Raw genomic sequence first — 20,196 nt, forward strand, 5'->3', positions numbered from 1 at the left:
AAGCTTAAATGAAGAGAAGTTATTACAAAATATTGCAAGTTAACATTATCTGCCTTTTTAGATGACTAAGGGTGTTGAATTTGCTCGTAATTACTGGATACACTTGAAATTGGATGATGTGATTTTCCCTTATGTGCACAATTAATTTGTTGTAATAAACAGACTTTAATATTTTAGTTTTTATAATTCATATTGAGTATTACACAAAACAGTTATTTTTATTGATGAATAGTTTCCAGACTTATTTTTCTGTTCAAAACGTTATCAACGTATGAACTTGTTGCTAAACCGCAGTCCTACACGGCTGTGCTGCAAAGCGTGTTAAGGAGCTCAGTACAGGAACTGGATGTCTTATGTTATGGACAAAAAGCACCAGTTTCCAGGATATGGAAGGTATGCAATATGTTTTCGTATTTCCGATCGATACTCTACGTTTGTGTATGCGTATCGAACAACGACAAAGTCACATATAAGAAATATAATAGGCAACAAATAAACACACCTTTCTGTGTATGGGTCTGTGTATCTTATAAAGTGACTTATTTTGAAATAATTGAATAACTGACCAGCCCTAACGTGGGCTCTGAGGAATGAAGACACAAGAAGAGGTCTGTTACAGTATGTACCCCTTACACGAATAAAGTAAAGACTCCCTGAAAAGGTGGATGTCTCTATAATTTATACCATTATGCCGTGGCATATGGAATCCAGCAGGTTTTCCACGTCGCTTGAAATCATCAGTAGCTTAAGGCTGTTGAGAAGGGATAAATGGGTGCTTTGGTTAAATCTTAATTGGATCAACCATTTCCCTAGGTGTAGAGCCTGGCAGACAAAAGTATTCCACTGTTGATCTGCTAGTGTACCTTGAGAGTGGTACATACTGCTATATAAACAAGGACTAGCATTGCTGGGAGGGGTGATCCCTGTGATTGGACTGGTATCCTGTCCAGGCAGCAAAGTCTTGTGCTCTTTCCTCAGCTTAGAGCCACAGAAACCAAGATAAGCTTTGGCCCAATTATACCTCAGATATTGAACCAGCAATTAGTAATAGGTACCCATAGTATTATTAATAGCTGGAGCCTGCTACTACTAAGTCTGCCACCATAGATCTTATCTGATCTCAGTTCTCAGACTACCTTTGAGAATTGATCCAGTATTGTACATGTATTGGAAGACGGTCCTTCTTCCCCAAGAGGACAGAACATCCACACAGACTTTACTAGGCCAAAGTTCTTGGCTCTGGAATGTAGGTCAAAATCTGCCTTATGCATACAGGAGTCAAGTGCTTCTAAGTAAACCAGTGCACATAGTCTAGTTGCTCCTGCAAGGTTCCTATAATCTGAAGACTGGCCATCCCTTGTTGTTCCCTCCTTCAAGGTCTCCCAGAGCCTAGGTCCACCCAATGGTGTATACTGTAGCACTGTGCCAAACATCAGTTAGGCAGACCTCCACGAGAGATTAGGAAAACAGTGGAGCTGTTATCAGCTGGAACTGCATGCCTTTTATGACTCTCAGGATGTGTGAGATATTCACTTATTCACCAATCTGGCCAGTGTTTACAATGACTGATATGGAAAATTGCTCACTAACTACCATTCAAGGTGGCGCACTCTCCCTGGGTGACTCTGATGAAGGATGTAGCCTTGGACATTGGCTGTACTGGTTCTAGTGCTCCTAGTGACTGTCTATGAATGTGTTTTCATCTCCACCACCTGCCCTGCAGAGTGATGGTAAAAGCAGTTCTCTGCTGCTCTCAGTCATTTTTCCTCTACTGTCCACCTGGTGGGTCTCAGGCCCAGATGGCTTCTCATCATTTCGCTGTGATGACACCAAAAAAAGGAAGACACACAAAGCTGAGAACTCTATTATACCTTGCATGTCTAGACTCTCTTTTCAGGGAGAGGGCTCACTTTTTCACCCCCTCCAGTGCATGGTGCCAAACTCAATCCTTTCTGCCAGTATGAGTAACCATAGTAACTCCATGGTTCAACACTAAGATCCTGCCAGCCCTCGCCCTGATAAAAAACCTCATCACATCCTGACTCACTCATCCTCCATGTGTAGTGGTCTCCAATTCTCATAGTTCAGTTCCTCTCTTCAATGAATGATTTCTACAGTATAGTTTCAAGTTCTTTTGCCAATTGTGTTAATGGATATTGTAGTTTAAGTATTTTGTTTTGATGTATGTTTTCTATGGTATACACTGTATTGATGCACACAACCGTTGAAGAGCTTTAAGCTTATCCCTGAATTTGTAGTGGTTTACTATGACTATAGAAATGCAACAAGTGAAGTTACTTAAAACATGGATTGCAAGTGTTGTAGCAGGAATGCAGTGTTTAACTTAACATGAGCCTTGTTGTTCAGCATGACGTGCTAGGTGAAAGAGGCGCACTTTAGTAAAGTATATAGCTATCATTGCTTTGTAATTTTAGAAAGATATATTTTGTATTGGTAGCATATACAATTGTTATAACATTCAGCATGGTTTAGTATTTCCAATAGTTTGCCTTATAAATTTGAAACAAGAACTGAATTTTGTTGCGTTTGCTTTTATCACTGGATAATAGCATTCATATTCTATCCACATTTATATTTGTGATATTTATAATAGGGTATTTATAATAGTGGTGATAAAATGTTAGTGAACCCACTCTGAAGTTATTGTAACTGCGGAAACTGTGTATTTTATTAATATTATTATTAAATGAAGATATGATTTATCTCAGAAATGATGCCACTATTGAGTTTTAATTTTTTCTTATGGCTCAAATATTTTTGAAGTCTGCATACACAGATCTCCATAATACTTCACTTTATATTGATATTTGCTATTAGTTGCTTTACTAGAGGGAATAAATCCTGCAATATTGTAATTTGGTTGCCAGCCAGAAAACCCAAGTAAATTTTGTAGCCCTAGATGACTTTGCAAATCGCCAATGCGTTTAAAGGTCTTAATACTAATACAGTAATATAAATCCTGCAAATCTCACCTTATTCTAAGCCAAACTCAAACCGGTTATAAAAACAAAATAGCTGCAATACTGAATTGATCAAACTTGCCTCTTTCCTTTACTGGGAACAAGCAAGCATAGCTTTCTATTCAATGGCGCTGAGGCAGTTGTTACTCAACAGCAACCTTATCACAGAGGTAAAGACTGTAGGCTTTCTTCCAATAAACCTTATATCATAAGCCTTAGCACAAAACAACGCAATTGTTTAGGAATTTATTTTCATGGCTATTCTTTATTACCCCAAAAAGCCATTCAAAGATTAAATTAAGTGTAGACGAGTGCTGTGTGAAATAAAATACAGATATTAACCTGTCTGATTGCACAGACCACATTTGGTTATGTGCTGTATCATTCTTATTTTTGTATTTTTGTGTTTTCCATTGATCCTTCTTTTTAGAAAGCTAGTTTCAAATCAGAACTAAATAAAACTCTGACTCTGTAATCCAGTTCTTGTATTCAGCAGGCGCATGGCGGTACATGTTGTTTTGAAGTAAATGTGTAAGGGCTTGATTCTATAACAGAAACATGTTTTAGGGTCAGACTAGCAGGCTAGTGAAAGAATGAACCTGATGCTGTGTGGGATTGGAATAGAGGAGCCTAAGGCCAGATGGACATTTAATATGTTTTTTCCCCTTAATCCTCCAGTTTAACAATGCACAGAAATCAAATTGTAGTGTTAGTTCTGTGTCAGACGTTGAGACGTTAAGGTGCTACGGGAAGCAAGACAAACAGGGAGCCTTCGGCAGGAGAGGTGAAGCAGACCATGTGACGGGAGGGTATCAGGAAAGATTAAATAGAAAGGTAGGCTAGTCCCTGTCACTGTCTGGGAGGATTTTTGTCTCTTCGATACTGAGACCGTCCTGATTTGAACCATCTTCTCTACAACTGGGTGACTTCAGTGCCTTTTTTAGTACTTCAGTTTTTGCCTCTTGATTTGAAATGTCATTGCTTCCACAGTCAGATGAGGCAGAGCCTGAGCGGTTTGATGGGTTGTCTTTGCTGTATTGGTATGTTGGCTTCTTTAAATTAATTTTGTGGAAAGAAAAAAACAAAAATTAAGGCTGTAGTTATCCTATAAGACTGTTGCACTGATTTTCAGCAATTTGTAGTATTTTTGATTCTCTCGAGATGGATTTATTTTCTGTGGGGATGTACGGTATTTCAAGCCACAAAGGAAAACCATTATGAGCTTATTGATTTTGCATGAGATTGTCATGTTTCTGTGTGCAGAATAGGAAAAATAAATTGTGATGTGAAAATGTGCTACTTTCTCATTATTATATTTTCTTTTTCCTACTTGCTACTTAATTTTTCAGAAAAAAAACTACCTGTTAAATAAGGATGTTAGCTCATAGTTTTCATTAGATTAATTGGCACTCTTGAACTTTCCTGAACCTCCAGCACAAAGATACCATGATAAGCATTCGTTTAAATTTTCGTTTAAATCTACTGTCCTGTACATACACTCTTGTTTTGAGTTTCATGCTCTAGTCTTTATGAACAAATCGTAAATCCTTGCTTACCAGCATGATGTCATCCAGAATCAGGGAAGTTTGCAGATATTTACAATCGTTTCATTAATAGAAATGGAGCAGCTGGCATCCCAGCGTGTGTCTGTCTATGTTCACAGTGTTTCCTGTTGGGGTGTGTAGAAGGTAAGGCAGATTATATGGTATTAAAGGATCAGTTTAATGCCCTGTTTCTTGTGGTGCTTTGCTTATAACTACTCTATATCATATATTGTTTGAGGTTAATTGCAGTGATTTATTTGAGTATTCAAATTTTGTCTGTTAGCAGATAGACTTCAAAAAGGAAAGGCAGTTGGGAACATAAGTAGCAGTAATTTTGATTTTATTTTTTGCAGTACCATTTGTCATATGAACATAAAGAAACTTAACGAATCTTTGGATGCTCTGAAAGTATATGTTATCTGCCTTCAAATATTCATTGCTTACAATAAGAATGCATGTTTTATTAATTAAATTGTCTTTGTGTAAGTTGAATGCTTAGTAGATATGGATAGATATGTTTGCCTACCCCATTGGTATTTTGATAATTGTTTGATAGGTCAGCCTCCACCAGCTACTTTTACTGGGAAATGTGCAGTTACACATACAGGAGGTCAGATCATACCTGCCCTTATATTTCCATTAGTCATCAAGATATACCCCAGATTTTGTAGATCACTTGGGCTTTGCTGCCCAGTGACAGTTGTCTTTTGCATCCATCCTAAACAAGCTCCAAACATATTCAAATCAAGCTTCATAAACAAACAGTTTCATCCAAAAGAATTATAGCTTGGTATTTGTCCCAAACTGGAAATGAGGCCCAATCAGTGCCCAAGCATTCCTACAAGTATGGCAAACCTGATCTGACCTTGCCAGTAGAAAAAGTCTATGAACTCTGAATTGCGGTTTCTGGCCTGATGGGACCCTAAGTCCTGATGCCTGTTAATATTTGTGTTCAACAATGAAAAACTTTTAAAGTTCTCTTTCTGTCAAACAAGAATTCCTACAGTACATGTGCATGTTTTATGTTTTACATGAAAATAAAAATTCAGGCAAAAAAGGGTGTATACCTACATTCCCTGTTGTGATTATATAAGAAAATTAAAGGAACAGGAAATATTTTTCATAGTATATATGTACAATACATATATATGTTCATGTATGACATGACATTTTTGGGAAAATAAATTTCTTTATTTGTTAAATTTTCTATAGGTCTGGTTTCTATAGCGTTATGTAATTGTTGAAGATTTGGTTAGGAGAAAACTTGATAGTATGATCCCATATCAAACACAGAGTATTTTAAAACCCGTTCAGAGATTTTATTGTGTGGTTTTGAAATGTGTTTTAATTGCATGCAATTTCAGTGAGTTTCTGTTTTGTTTTTTACATCTTACTTAGCTTAAAGCTTAAATTGTACAGAATGAAGAAGCCATTTTTTAAGAGTGTATTCAGATGAAGGAGGACTTGATTTTATGACCACTAGAAAAAGAAGAAAATTGTTTATTTAACAAGCTCAAAAATAAATAATAACTGTCTCATTGATGTTATATCATTAATTGCTCATAGAGCACAATATTACATGGAGCAAGTCTACCCTTTGTCTTAATCAACATCTTGAATTCTCTCAGATTTTTGCACCCATACACCTTTTGAACAAAGGTTTGGAACAGAATAGTTTTATTGTATACTCATCTGATTTGGAATTGAGAATTGTTTGAAAGCTTTGTTCTGCACTGGAGTTTTTGAAAGGGAAGTCCTCTGGATGTGTTATTTCGCTTCTTTTTAAGGGAACATGCAATAAGAAAAAAGGACTGGTATTGAAAGGTAAAACCTCTAAAGAGTAATGTGTACACAAAAAGAAGCTGGTTATAACCATTTCACAAACTCTGTCTCTGTACCCCATATTCAAAAAAGTATTTTTAACACACATTAGTCTGACCTTTATACCAATAAAATTAAATATAGGTTAGATATACTGGGGTTAAGTTTCTAGATTCATCTCTGGTATTAGGGCATAGATTTAAGAAACAAGCTTAATTAAACAGGTTTCAACAAAATTCTATATCTGGTCTTCATCTCGTATCATGTACTAACATTTTGGAAGGTGTTTTCACTAGGTTCGTATGCTGAGGTGGCATTTCCAGTAGTCAAATGAAAGAATATATCTGTTCTTTAGTGTAGCTTATAGCATGATGTGTTGTTTATGAGTGCTAAAGATATCCTTTAAACGGATTGCCTTAGGAATGTGTTATTTGCAGCAAGTCATTAAAATATACTGTATATCTCAGACTACAGAATCAGCTGTATTTAAGGTTTATATGATAGTGTTAACCTGTGTTTTAAAACAGTACTTTGCCTACCATCTACTATAATTTTATAATGTATGCTTGTTTTAGAGAGATGAAGGTTATGATAATGAGCTTGGGTGGTATGGGCTACTTAAAATATATTGTCCTTCAGCATGTTGAGTGGGCAATAGTACTAACTGTGGTGTAGAAATCAAATCTTTTTAATATGCCTTGAGGATTCCAGGATTTAGGACTCCTGTTAGAATTACTTAACCTTATTGTAAAGTGTACTGTAGATTTAGAGTAGCATTCAGAAGAGCTAAGCTGAGGCTTGGGAGAAAGGGATATTTAACAGGTTTGCAGATCCAACTGCTGTTAAATGACAAATGAGGTCTTAGTTAAGTCCATTACATGTACAAGAAACAACTAAAAGCTGTGCATTCCTAGAAACAAGAAGGTAAACAAGAAGGTTCGTTGATACATATACATATACTCTGTTGTATCAGAATTAAAGGTTATATCCCAGGGGCATTCCTAGTGCTGTATATAGTGCTTCCCTTCAAACACAATTCTTTACCTACACTCTTACAGATTATTTTGGTTTTTTGATGAGAGAAAAAAACTTCACGATGCAGTCTTTATGAAAAATTTGTGAGGTGTTATTTGACAAAGATTTCATAGATCTGTATGATGTGTATAGAATCTGAATTGTGGGAGATTTGAATGATTTTAATGACTGTGTCTATAGTGACCTTTATAGTTTAATAGATCTTTTAATACCTTCTACTGCCTATATCTCAATAGCTGTCTTTATTATTGTAATTCTATGTGTTTATTACATGTTATTTGCTGGTTAAGTTCAAGTAAAATATGTGAAAGTGTACATTTACGGTGTCTTGTGTAAGTGGGAATGTTTCTGATCATTTATGTTTTCTGTGTGGTTTGAATAATTTATTATTTGCTTCCAAGCAGTGTACCAGAAAATATTAGTGTGACATTTGCTGGAAGAATAAAAGCTTTGAGCCTTGTTAGGAAAAGCAGTTTTCCAAGTGTTCTCCGAGGTTACTCATGATGGAGATCAATTTATGTTTGACTGTTTCAAAGGGACCTTAAAAGTAATGTCAGTTAAATAACAGATGTGATTAAATATGAAATGTCCATAGTATGTAGGATAAACAGCAGGTACTAGGGTTCTCAAAACATAAACAGTGATTAGTTACGTAAAGAAAATTGGAACATACTTCTGAGTCTGTTTAAACTTTATTGAAAGTATTACTACTTTGTAAATATATCCTGAGTATAAATTTAGGATTTGACAAAAAGAAACAAGGGCAAACTATTGAAGTAAAGTGATAACATCCCTAATTGTGGCAGACAGCAATTCACAAATTAAAGAGAGAGTATGAATACATATAACTCCATTGTTTATAATATTAAATGGTTTTTCAAGTGAGTTAATTAAATTTAAATTTACATTTTGTTTAACTGATCTAAGAAAGAAGTGATAAACCTCAAGTTACTAGTTGCACTGTGTTGTTTGGTGTCCCTAAGTCCTAGAAATCGTTAATGTCCTGTAGTCTATGTCCTAGTTCAATGCAGAGCTTTTGTCTCATATTTCTCACTGTCTGTTGGGAGGATTAAACACAACAGAGATCAGACACCTATCTAGACTATCGGGATTTACTGCAACATGGCTTTTTTATAAATTGCACTCCCACTTTTGCAATAATAAAAGACTCTTTAGAAAAAACATCATACAGAATAACCCAGTTTCTTCCACATAACGCTGGGCAATTAAGATCTTCATCTAAAAATGTATAGCGTTACATCAAAGACAAAAGGCCTCTACCTCCAGCATTAACTAAGGAAAACAAATCAACAAAATAAAAATATAAATCACATTTTTATATGAAACATAAAGCGATATGTAACTCTATAACAGTGTAGAGCATTTTTAAGTGTTTTTTTAACACAACTGCTGTATACAGACAAACTGTTTCTTATTATATTAAAAATATAATGGGTGGGTAATATTAGAAGCTAATTTTTATTAAGTTTTAAATGACTTATCATTAGTGGATAAATATCTCACTATTTATTTCTAAGCCAAGAGTATCCTATGAACAGTTAACAGTTTAAGTTTTTAAGTGAGAGTTCTATTCTTGTCAAAATCTAAAGACTGCGCCCTTCAGAAAACAGATGAGAAGCACTGTTGCAGAGCACAGCATCATGAGTGATTCCAGAGCACACACAAATCAATGCAAGCAACTTCCTAAGCCAATACACTACATTTAGCACCTATCAGTACTCAGTAGTAAGCCTAATAGTAAGCTTTTTGACAGTTTCCTGAGGTCTGATGAGTAAATCGTTTCCAAAGTTCATAGACAGGTAAAATAGCAAAAGTGCTATTGAAAAACTATCGAGCATAATGGGGATTCTATTATGGTGAGGGCCTGTTTAATTTATTCACGAAATGGAATCTTTTGCAAGATTAATGGAAACTTAAATATTGCAGTAAGTGCTGGGACTTATTTGTTGCAACAGATTCATACCACACAGCCCATTTAGAGACAAATTAAAAGTGATGGACATCAGAATCTTTGCTTCCAGCTGAAGTAAAAAGAAAACTTTTCACTTTCCTGTTCCCCTTGCTTGACTTCAGCATATACTGTATTGAATAAAGAATTAGACTTCGTTTACAACAATTAAGAATTAGACTTAGTTTACATCAATTTTGTGTTTAAATATGTTTTTCAATTATTTTTTCAAGAAATAATCCCTTCATTGATTTGTGAGAATTATGCTGTGCCTTACTTGTCTTTTCTGTACATACAGTAAGAAACATTTATAGAGTAATAGGAATGTCCCTTCAAGGTATACTTTTAAAAACAAATTGCTAAATGTTTACAATATTTAAATGTGGAAAGCTGAAGCCAGTGAACAAAGTAAAGTCATAAAATTATTCTGGAGAAACTGAAATCTTGGAGTGTGAAAAAAACTTGCATAACCATGTCTCTTTGACTTTTGATTTAGGACAATAATGGGTCCACATGGAATAAACCGTGCAGTGCAGCGCATCGAGTTTTCAGATTGTAAGAAAGGGTTAGGTGAGTTTCCTGACGTGACCCATGAACTTTTGTGCTCTTAATACTATTGTCCTTTGGGCCTCCTTTTGTTTTCTAATGCCTCCTCTCACACAGGTGTTAAAGTCATCGGAGGATATAAGGAGATAACAGGCGAAGAATATGGCGTATATATCAAAAGGATTCTTCCAGGTGGTGTGGCTGCTCTGGATGGTATGTATTGTCGAAAGAAAAATGAAAGCACAAACCTCTTCAATCAGAGGTCCAGATGTTTTTAAACAGTCACAGCTGTATTTGTCAATCTGACTGTCTATTTAGAGCCTTCAATCTGTCACATTACAATGTGCATGACAGTCTGTTTGTTTTTACAGGAAGACTTAAGCCAGGTGACCTTATTTTGGACGTCAATAATATGAGTTTGGGAGGCGTAACCAATGAAAGGTTTTATATATTTTTTTCTACTTATTGTTCTTACTTTAGCTACTAATTTTAGAATCCCTCAGACGTATAATTTGAAATTACAAAGACCCCAAAATGTCTTCTTCACATTCCCTTTTTTTGCATTAGTAATTTGTTTGCAAAAGAAATGCTGATTTTAATAACTTTGATAGCATTTTTGATCTTGCATTTAGGGTGGCCTTCACAGTACTTCAATTTGGGTCACCACTTCTCCAAAAACCAATACAATCAAGTCTGGGTTTTCACTTCTAACTTGCTGCAGCGCAGTATCAAACCTAAATGTTTACTGAAGGAAATAAAATACATACTTGTGTTTCACCCCGCAGGGCAGTCGACATCCTGCGCACAGCTTCGGCATCCAACCACATGTCCCTCTTGATCGCAAGGGATGATGAATCTCGGTAAGTAAGTGCTACCACATTTATTTTAAAAATCCCTTGAAAGAAATATTTCAAATGAGATCATGAATTTAGAATGGGAACTCTAAAATAATCTTGCCTAATCAGCGAAATTCTAATTCAAGTTGGACAATTTCATTGTTTCATCTTTCACAATCCTGACTCTGATACCCTTTTGAACTGTTCCTGTGATGTAGCCATTGTGTTTTGTACCGGAGTAAAAATCTGGGGTGTTTGACTGCTGAAAGGGTGGCCTTTTGTACACTACTGTTGTTTTTTGGATGATCTGTATGTGAAGTGCAATTGGATGCTTGGATCAGAAGAAAAAAACATCTTGAATGCAAATTCTTTTTTAAAGTTCAAGCCAGGCAGTTTTCCCCCCAAACTAGAAGTGATTACTTTTAACATCACAATATTGACAATAACAGTAGCTGGACAACATTTGAACTCTGTTCTACTGTAGTTCAGTTACAAAACTGAATTTAGATTAACAAAACAGTCGCAAATGCTTTCAGTTGAAAATATTCCTTCATATTCCATTTTTTAGTCTTCTTTGAGCACTTCAATGTGGCTAAAAATATTCCAAAAGATCTGTTTTGTTGTTTTCTTAATTTTGTCCATCGTGCTTCAGGGCTAAATGCTTGGTTGGTAGGCGCATGTCTTTAACGAGTGCTATCCTTAAATTACCAGCTAATCTTTTTCTAAGTCTGATAAGTGATTAAGGTCTTGATTTTGTCTGATAGTGCTAAAAATGGATAATAATATTAATACAAGGGATTGATCTGGACATGTGATTATAGCATTTGCTCTTCCCTTTTTCACTTGTCAAATAATAGTTAATGCAGCTTTTGTTCTACATATATATTATGCCATGTGCTCCTGGACCCGGTCTAGTGCTCTTCATGCCCACATATCAAGCTCTCAGTCATTACATTTTCTCAAGTGACACAATTTACCTACCTGTGCTCAGAGTCCTATGAGGCTGCAAATTGTATAATCTTTTTTTAAATAGCTGAAGAGATTTTAGCATAGCACATAATTTAAATGGCTGGTACAATTTTCAAATTGCACTGTTAAAAAACATAAAACACTTAAGCTTCTGAATGTAACAGAATACAAATTACAGACCATTTGTTCTCAGTGAGTTAGTATACTAGATGTTTTATAATTGTCTGTTTAGAGATTTTAAAGTATTTATAGTTTTTATGCTACACTGACAGAATGTTAATTTCAATGAAATCCTGTTATCTACTTCCAGTTATGGTTCCAAACTGGCAGTAAGTCAAACTTCTCTGGCAAAACAGAAAACCCATATTTCCCCACAAAAATATTATGTTATATAAGTGTTTCTTAAAATTGTGACACACTTTCAATCTAAATGTAGGGGGGCTAAGATTTTGTTCTCTTTAACAAGACTTGTATATAATGTCATTATCCTGTATTATTAATTACTGCACAATGCAAAGAAAGGTTTAACCTGCTGTAGGACATATATTTCATGACATATATATATACCTTATACAGTACTTCTAGCTGTAATCTATTTTTATCTTAATAAAAACTTCTATTTGTGGAGTGAATTCAGAAACAGGGATTACATTTTTTCAATAAAGATGTGACCCAGCCAAGGGAAAAAATAGTATTATTTAAAAAGTTGTATTATTTACGTTTGTCATTGATACAAGTTTTTTATTTGCCACTCTTTTGAACCAGAGTGTTTTTCAGTTGAACTCTTAAGCCTGACTATAATAACAGAAAGCTGTGCAGTTAACAGGACTTATAGGTCAACTGCTGACACTATAATTCTATATTTAGCCAAGATGTCAAATGTGCACAATTGTGTCTGACCGACATAAACTGAAATGACACACTGCAGTCCCCTGTGCATTTCAATTGAAAAAACTAGCTGGCTTACTTTTGAGGTGGCTGCTTTTACGGGGAATACACATTGACATTTTCAGGGCACAGGTCTATTAACAACTTACCTATAGGGAACTATATTTTCCTTAGAGGAAAAAGCAAAACTTTCTTTCTCATCCCTAAAAAAGAGCATTCCACTTTGGAATGTTATCTGTGTTGGCTTGTGTCGTCCATAGCATTCCAGAATTTTCAGTAGAATGTTCAGGACTGGACTAAACACTGAAATCCAATTTGTTAAAATTGTATATTCATATTCAGTACCATAATCTGAATTAATTTACAAATGATCTACTATTATAATCACAATTTTACAAAGAAAAATACTATTGAAAGAAAACATGTTAATCGATGAATTCAGATTTCAACTAAATGACATTTAACATTTTTATCTGTTTTATAATCTGTACATACTGTATGCTTTAGTTTTTTATGTACATAAAATAGTTATAACTGTACAGAAAACTTAATTTTTGTCATACAATTTTGAACAGTCTTAGGGAGCCATTAAACTAATTATTTTATCCTGGTCTATTGTTTTGAAACAATGTTCTTTTTGAATGGAATTGAAGGAGCAGAAATCTCTTTTTTCTTATGTTGTGGTATCTTAGTCTGTATTTCTGAAGACTGAAACTTAGGTATAGTTACCAGTGTAATCTAATTATTTTTAATCTGTTTTTCCAGGACTAGCAAAGGAGTGATGTTTAATGGGATGTCCTTGTTTGCTTGTCACTAATAATTACTTTTGAATTTAGTGTTGATTTTCATCATTGTGTAAAATAAATATTTAGAGAAGTATGGATATTAGCATCAAGTTAGTATATTGCTTTATTTAGCCAATTTTATTCGCATACAAAGCAGATACTTTCCTGTGCATAGGTGATGTTGAAAAAGGCCACAAGACCTTTCACATCTGAATTCTGACAAAACTAAAATTGTGCTATTGGCACTCCGGAGATGTGTCAATGGTCTTAAAATGTGTTGATGGTCTTAGTGCAAGACTCCTGGTGCCATATTTGATGCATTTGAAGCCAATGTTCTCAATGTGATGACGTTGTCATTTTTCATTTTCATATCATTTCTGACATTACTCTCACAATCTGATGCAGAAAAGTTAATACATGTCTTTGTCCTTTCCAGGCCTGGTTATTGTAATGCACTGTTGGCTTGTGGATCCAAACACGTTCTTAACAAATAGCTTCATGTTGAGAACTCAGCTGCTCAGATCTTAACTAGATCAAAAATGCATGAGCATGTATCATATGTTTTAGCTTCCCTGCACTTGCTCCCTGTGGGTTTCAGAATATAATTCAAATTAATCATCCTCATCTTTAAGGGCTTGAATGGTTTGGCTCCTGCCAATAACAGTGAACGGTTAACTCCCTTTCCGTCTTCACATCATTTTGGTCTTCTTTGATCTCTAGCCACTGGCTTTCAGTTCTCAAAGTAATGCTCTAAACACCTGGAGACAATTTATCCTGTTCTGTTGCTCCAGGACTGTGAAATAATCTTTCACCCCAAATTTAATTTTGTAAGTCAGTCAACACTCCCAAATACTGTTCTAAAACTCATTTTTTATATTCTAGCTTTTAAATCTGTTTAATTTATTTTATTAATTTGTAGAGACCTGTAGCTGATTTGTTTACTGTAAATGCCTTGAGATTACGTTTTGTTGAAAGCACCGAATAAAATTAAGGTGATCATTAAAATCTCAGGTTTGTGGTGTACATTTGCAAACATCCACCAGATGGAGACAAAACATTAGTTTTGTTCACAGGAGCGTGCAGCTGATCACTAAAGAACGCTTCAATTTGGGCAAGATCCATATTTTAATTTTGTCAATGGGGAAAAAAGGAGTGCCTAGTATCAAACATATCCTGTTTCCTCACATTACCTTTTAAGAGTAAATGTAATTTGTTTCTTTTTATAGAATATAATTTATGCCCAGTAACTAATTTTATGAAGCTGAACTCATTCAGCTGATAATATAAACATATTAAATACTGTATGATGATTTGTAAAAATGTTCACAAGACACTTTTACTTAATTAAATTTATTAAAGTCTGAGGTAATTTCACCTTAATGTCTGATTAACAATCTATTTTAAATTGGAAACCTTTCAACCAGCACTTTGTTGAAAGGTTATATCCCATATTTCTAGCTTTTGTGAAATAAACACATTTTGGAAAACTGAAATGAAACAGTGCAGTGTTAATGTTCTGTAGTGTCCAGTGAGTTTGTCTGTATTAATCCTCTCTCTCAGTGCAGTGTGAATGTACTGTAGGGTCCAGGGAGTGGGTCTGTATTAACCCCTCTCTCTCAATTCAGTGTTAATGTGAAGATGAATGGCAATATAAAAACTTTAGGTATTTCTTTAGAACAAGTCTTGGTGACCTTCGAAGCATTCTTGCACATATTGTTATGTTAAATTGGTTACTGAAAAGGCACTGTTGTGTCAGGGTTGTGATCAGAATTCGGTGAAATGCATCAATATAATTAATCTTTGTTCTGTTTCAGGAGAGAATTCAAACAACTAATGGAGAAGTATGGCTCTAGCAATAGTACAGGCTCTGAACGAAGTTCCCCAATCCCTCTAGCTCCTGGTGGGTTTCTTACACTTCATTTCATATTAGACACAATTACAAAAGTCCTCACTTAAGTAGTAAATAAATAACAGAATTCTGCATTCAGAATTTGTTTAGATTTCAGATTTATTGTTCCTTAATTTTTAAAGATGTTATTGGTATCCCACTATCTTTTAAAAAATGATCTTGCAAAATTCACATAGTTTAAAAAGCTGTCTCCACTGTGTTTTATTGATCTCTCCTATCAGCTTAATTTAAATTACTGCACAATATAAATTTTCTAAAGGCAGACGTTGTAGAACTTCTACTTTATTTAACAGATATAGCAAAGCTGTGGTTTAGCTGGCTTTTTTCCATTATAATAAAAATATCCAGTTATATAAAGAATTGGATTTTAAAAGGGAATACGATAAAGACTAAAATATCAAACGGACTGCAAAACACATCCGCACAGACACCGGCAGAACCTGTAACCTCCAAACTGGAGCCACTTACACCTCTAACCCAGGACTGTGCCATCCCAGTCTGACATATCAGTTATGGAAATCTTGATTTTGTTTGGATTTCATTTCTGTATCTAGTGTCTTTTCCGAAATGAGTTATGTAGGATGCATATATTGTTAATACAGTAGGTTGTATTAACGTTATTTATAGCCGAAAAAGCACAGTTTCAAATTCAAGTCATTTTTTAAATTTGGAATTGACAATCATTTTTTTTTATACCCACCCAGTATAGACTAGCTAGGTGTGAGTGTTTCAAACCTCTGCTCACAGCTATGAACCCCACAACAGGTGAGAATTAAAAAGATAAAGGCACACCTCCAACTTGTCCACCTTTGAGGCATTCGCTTTCTCACACATCACTGGGAACACAGCCCCATACTGGAAGTCAGGGGTCGACTGGACCAGAGGCACGTCCCTCACCAACAGCACCGCTTGCCTCCCGGCTGCCTGCAGGGTCGTTGTGTCACTGAGAGGCATGAGAGCGCAGGCCGACAAATAGATACTCGTAATTTTGATGTGCCAGGGAGGCACCAAACGGTGCTTGATCCCTGTAGTCTGGGATACTGTGTCAGAAGAAGGAGCTTGATTCAGCACCTTGCCTTGTCTGCTGTAACTTTTATTGGCAGGGTCTCAAGTACATTATAACCATGAATAGAATAAATTCTATATTTATGTATTAATAAGAATAGATATTAAAGATTGCGCCCTGAAGCGGAAAAAAACATGGAACAACAGACATTTGGCTTTTTTATCATTTGACAGACCATGAAAAATCGTTTTTTTGACAAAAATATACTGTTAGATCCATTCCACCACAGAGGCCAAGAGTAATTTTAAACAGGCCTGCCCTTCTGGTTTTCAGGAAAGGTGATTGAAACTGCATCATCATCATCATCATCTAGATCCACCAGCCCCCAGCTCTTAAGTCCAAAGGACATAGTCACAAGCTATTCTGGCAGCTATGCTGCCCCTGCAGCACCGCAAGCAATGACGTAAGTTTTGGGATAAATAAAAAAGTATCTTGTTATGTGTTGAAAGCGAGTTTACTATGAGATTTCAATTAAAATGAAACAATGGTTTCTTTGTTTTTTATACAATCTGTCATAATCAAATGTAGTTATTCTTTTGCAAAGGTCCATATACTGTACAGTACAATACTGTCATTAAGATACTGCAGAAAACAAACTGAAATCTCATTCTAATGAGATTGTATTGACTAGACTTTGACATTTCTGAATATGAAAATAGCAAACAGATGAATAAATAGATGAATTAGAGCTCTATTTGAAAAAAATATATATATTTTGACCTCAATTAACAACGCATGCTGTAACCTTAATAAGTGATGCCTGTGACTTGCCTCTCTTTTTTGTGTTCAGATACTTTCAGGATTTACCTGGGTGTTATTTATTGCTATTTAAATAGTTTAAGCCCTCATTTCATAGATTTTATAGATTATGTATAGATATCAGACAGAAGACCAGAAGGATTAGTCCTGGTCCAGGGTGATTGCATTGATACATAATTTACTTGCTGTATAGGTGTAGATATTCGTGAAAACCTCCCACACATGAGATTATGCAAACATCAGCTCAGGGTCAGCAAGAAAATCGGAAGCCCATGGCACCATTTTGTAATCGAGCTGCAGATATCCTCTACCCTGATGACCTTTAATTCTGCTGTCTCTTCATGCAGTGACAGTGCAATTCAGTTGATATGTGTTGCCAAGGGAACAGGTCTGGGCCTGAACATCAAGGGAGGAGCAAACCGAGCTGAAGGGCCTATGGTTTACATCCAGGATATCGTACCAGGCGGTGATTGCCACAAGGTGACTATCTGAGTCCAGCTTTACTTTTCATTCTCTGTTTATGGTGCTGCTGAAAATCAGCTGTTTTATTTCCATTCGCCAGGAGGGCATGAAACACAGAACAAATATATAGTCTCTGTTTGCCAAATTGTTGCAGGTAGGGCAATGATTCTAGTGCTCTCCATTCCTGCTGAAACAATTGTGTTGTATTTTAGTCACTGTTTTAAAAGCTGTGCTCACTGATCCTTCTGCCTTAAATTTAGATTTAACTAAAAAAAGAGAGAAATATATAATAATTCTCATTTTCAATGATGCCCAGACCAGAAAGGCAGCAGGTAATGAACATGACAAAAAATGTCAGTAGAAAAAAGGCTGTGCAATTGAAAGAATCAAAGAAAAGTAAATGTAATAAATAACTAAGTTAGAATTAACAAGCAATAATTACAATACGGGGTCTAGTTCAAATGATTTTCAAAGGTGATCCATTATAAGATGTAGTATATGTATTTGAAGTAAGAAAGCAAAGATGAACAGCTGGTTCAGGATCTTTATGGGTCACATATTGCTCCTTGTTGTATTCATGGCTTGACTCAATTCAATAGTGGGGAAATTCAGGATACCACTTTCCTGGTTTTGGCCTTATTTGTTGTGTTTTGTAACTATTTTATTTATATCTTTTCATATAGACCCACTTGGAGCCACTGAGTAAAACATTATTGACAATATTACTACTCTAGAATATGTTATGGCCAATTATCTAAAAACATACAGGATATTTTAATTAACAAGACAAAATAGACATATTTTGCAAGATGTGGGATTAACATTTGGCACAAATTATCATGCTAATGTAGTAATTGATTAAAATCGAAGTGCATGCAAAAGTACTTTATTTTTGTAGCTCTTTGTGCAGTGCAGAAAAACCCTATCTTTATCTCAGAAAAATATTGGATAATACATCTTTATTATTGTAAATTCTATTGAGAACTTCAAGGATGTCAAATACAGACATTGCAAATTAATCAAGTGTAATTAGGTACTGTTTGTTAACTAGCACTTACAGTGTTTCACAAGATTGAACATTGATTTATCCTAGTGTGCAAAACTGTGCTTATCTGAAAAATACTTATCCTAGTTCTGTTAATTATGATTTTTAATGAATTAACTAATCTAAAATATAGTGCATGTAGAAATAGATATGTGAACATTATATCTTTAATTAATAATTTAATTAATAAGACATCTTTTTCACCTTCTAGAATAATTGTATGTTCAATTTCAAAGCAGATGTTTAATCTCTGACTGATAAGCTCATCCAAATGATAAACCTTTCCCTAATGTTTCATTTCTATCAGTCCTAGGAACTGTGTGTGAGATCTGACTTGTGCTAGGTTAACTGATGTTAATAGTCCAAATGGTCAGAGCCTTCTGACAGTCCACTGACAAGACATGAAAACTCACATATCAGCAGACCTACTCAAACATAAACTGAAAATATGCATTAGTTTATTTTTGCTAACATAAAGTAAACAGAAGGGCACACTGCCTCAATAACATTGAGGCATCCACAAAAACCCCCCTAGATGCATTACATTTTACATATTTTAGATATGTCAGTACAGCTGACTACAGCCATCAAAATTAAGTATATAGTCCATCAACTAATAAACCCAAATATAACATAATTCTCTTAGCATTTAAATTGGGTTTCAGTTTGGAAGTGGCTTTAGGAACCATGTTATTTGCTGAAATTGATTTCCTACCTAGAGACAGTATGCTAAAATTAAATTATGCTCTGGAAAACCTGTAAAACCACACCGGCCACTCAAGGAAGGATTTGGCTTTAATTCTTTTTCTTGAAGAGTTACTGCTGAAGCTGGAGTTATCTTTTAAATCTAGACTTTGCAGAATTGCCTGTCTAATCTGTGTAAATTAACCTGTTTTAGCTCCTCATTAAGGAGAGAGCTGGTGTTGTTTTTTACTGTGTTAATCTGAAAGCAGATGTAAAGGTAGTCCTTCTATTGATTTTTCTGAGGCTTTTCGCAGTGTTGCTTTGTAAATAATATCACTTTTAAAGATAAATGAAAACATTGGATATATGTTTCAATTTAAGAACATTATTAAATTAATATTTCAATCATATTTTTATACTCTAGGTATCAGAATATCAGAGGTTTTTGGATGATTTTCTTACATTAAATACTACAGAAATGCCAGCAATCTGCTGATATTTGTAGTTTGTTTGTTCTGATTCACTTCTTGTCGAGATGGAAGGTTTTTTTTTACAAAATATAAATATAAAAAACACTAATGTTTTATTGTACTAGAAATGATCATTTCATAATAGCACTTGACTATTTCTTGGGTGAGAAAAACAATGGATGGTAACTGAATAATGTGTCTCTTTTTAAAAAAAAATACTTTCCTTAAATAGGATGGAAGACTTAAACCAGGAGACCACCTAGTATCAATCAATAAAGAATCTTTAATAGGAGTTACGTATGAGGAAGCAAAAAGCATGTTAACCCGGACAAAACTAAGGTATGTTTTTTTATTTAATGGCAAAGCTACAATCATTTGCACTTCATTTGAGCAAAAGCATGCAAATGACAACATGAACTATTGAACT

General features: G+C 34.9%; 1 protein-coding gene across 1 annotated transcript in view; it reads left to right on the forward strand.

The window, feature by feature from the left end:
* The first annotated feature begins 3,953 nt into the window (after positions 1–3,953).
* The window catches only part of stxbp4 (syntaxin binding protein 4), an 83,734-nt gene continuing 67,491 nt past the window's right edge, over positions 3,954–20,196 (forward strand). Inside the window, exons 1-9 of the mRNA XM_088926646.1 lie at positions 3,954–4,021; positions 9,847–9,920; positions 10,014–10,109; positions 10,268–10,337; positions 10,682–10,756; positions 15,189–15,274; positions 16,623–16,752; positions 17,456–17,588; positions 20,002–20,108. Coding sequence (XP_088782772.1) covers positions 3,954–4,021; positions 9,847–9,920; positions 10,014–10,109; positions 10,268–10,337; positions 10,682–10,756; positions 15,189–15,274; positions 16,623–16,752; positions 17,456–17,588; positions 20,002–20,108 — 839 coding nt within the window. The remainder of the gene's footprint in view (positions 4,022–9,846; positions 9,921–10,013; positions 10,110–10,267; positions 10,338–10,681; positions 10,757–15,188; positions 15,275–16,622; positions 16,753–17,455; positions 17,589–20,001; positions 20,109–20,196) is intronic.

This window comes from Atractosteus spatula, chromosome 11 (genome assembly GCF_055471065.1).
Source record: "Atractosteus spatula isolate fAtrSpa1 chromosome 11, fAtrSpa1.hap1, whole genome shotgun sequence".
Lineage (NCBI taxonomy): Eukaryota > Metazoa > Chordata > Actinopteri > Semionotiformes > Lepisosteidae > Atractosteus > Atractosteus spatula.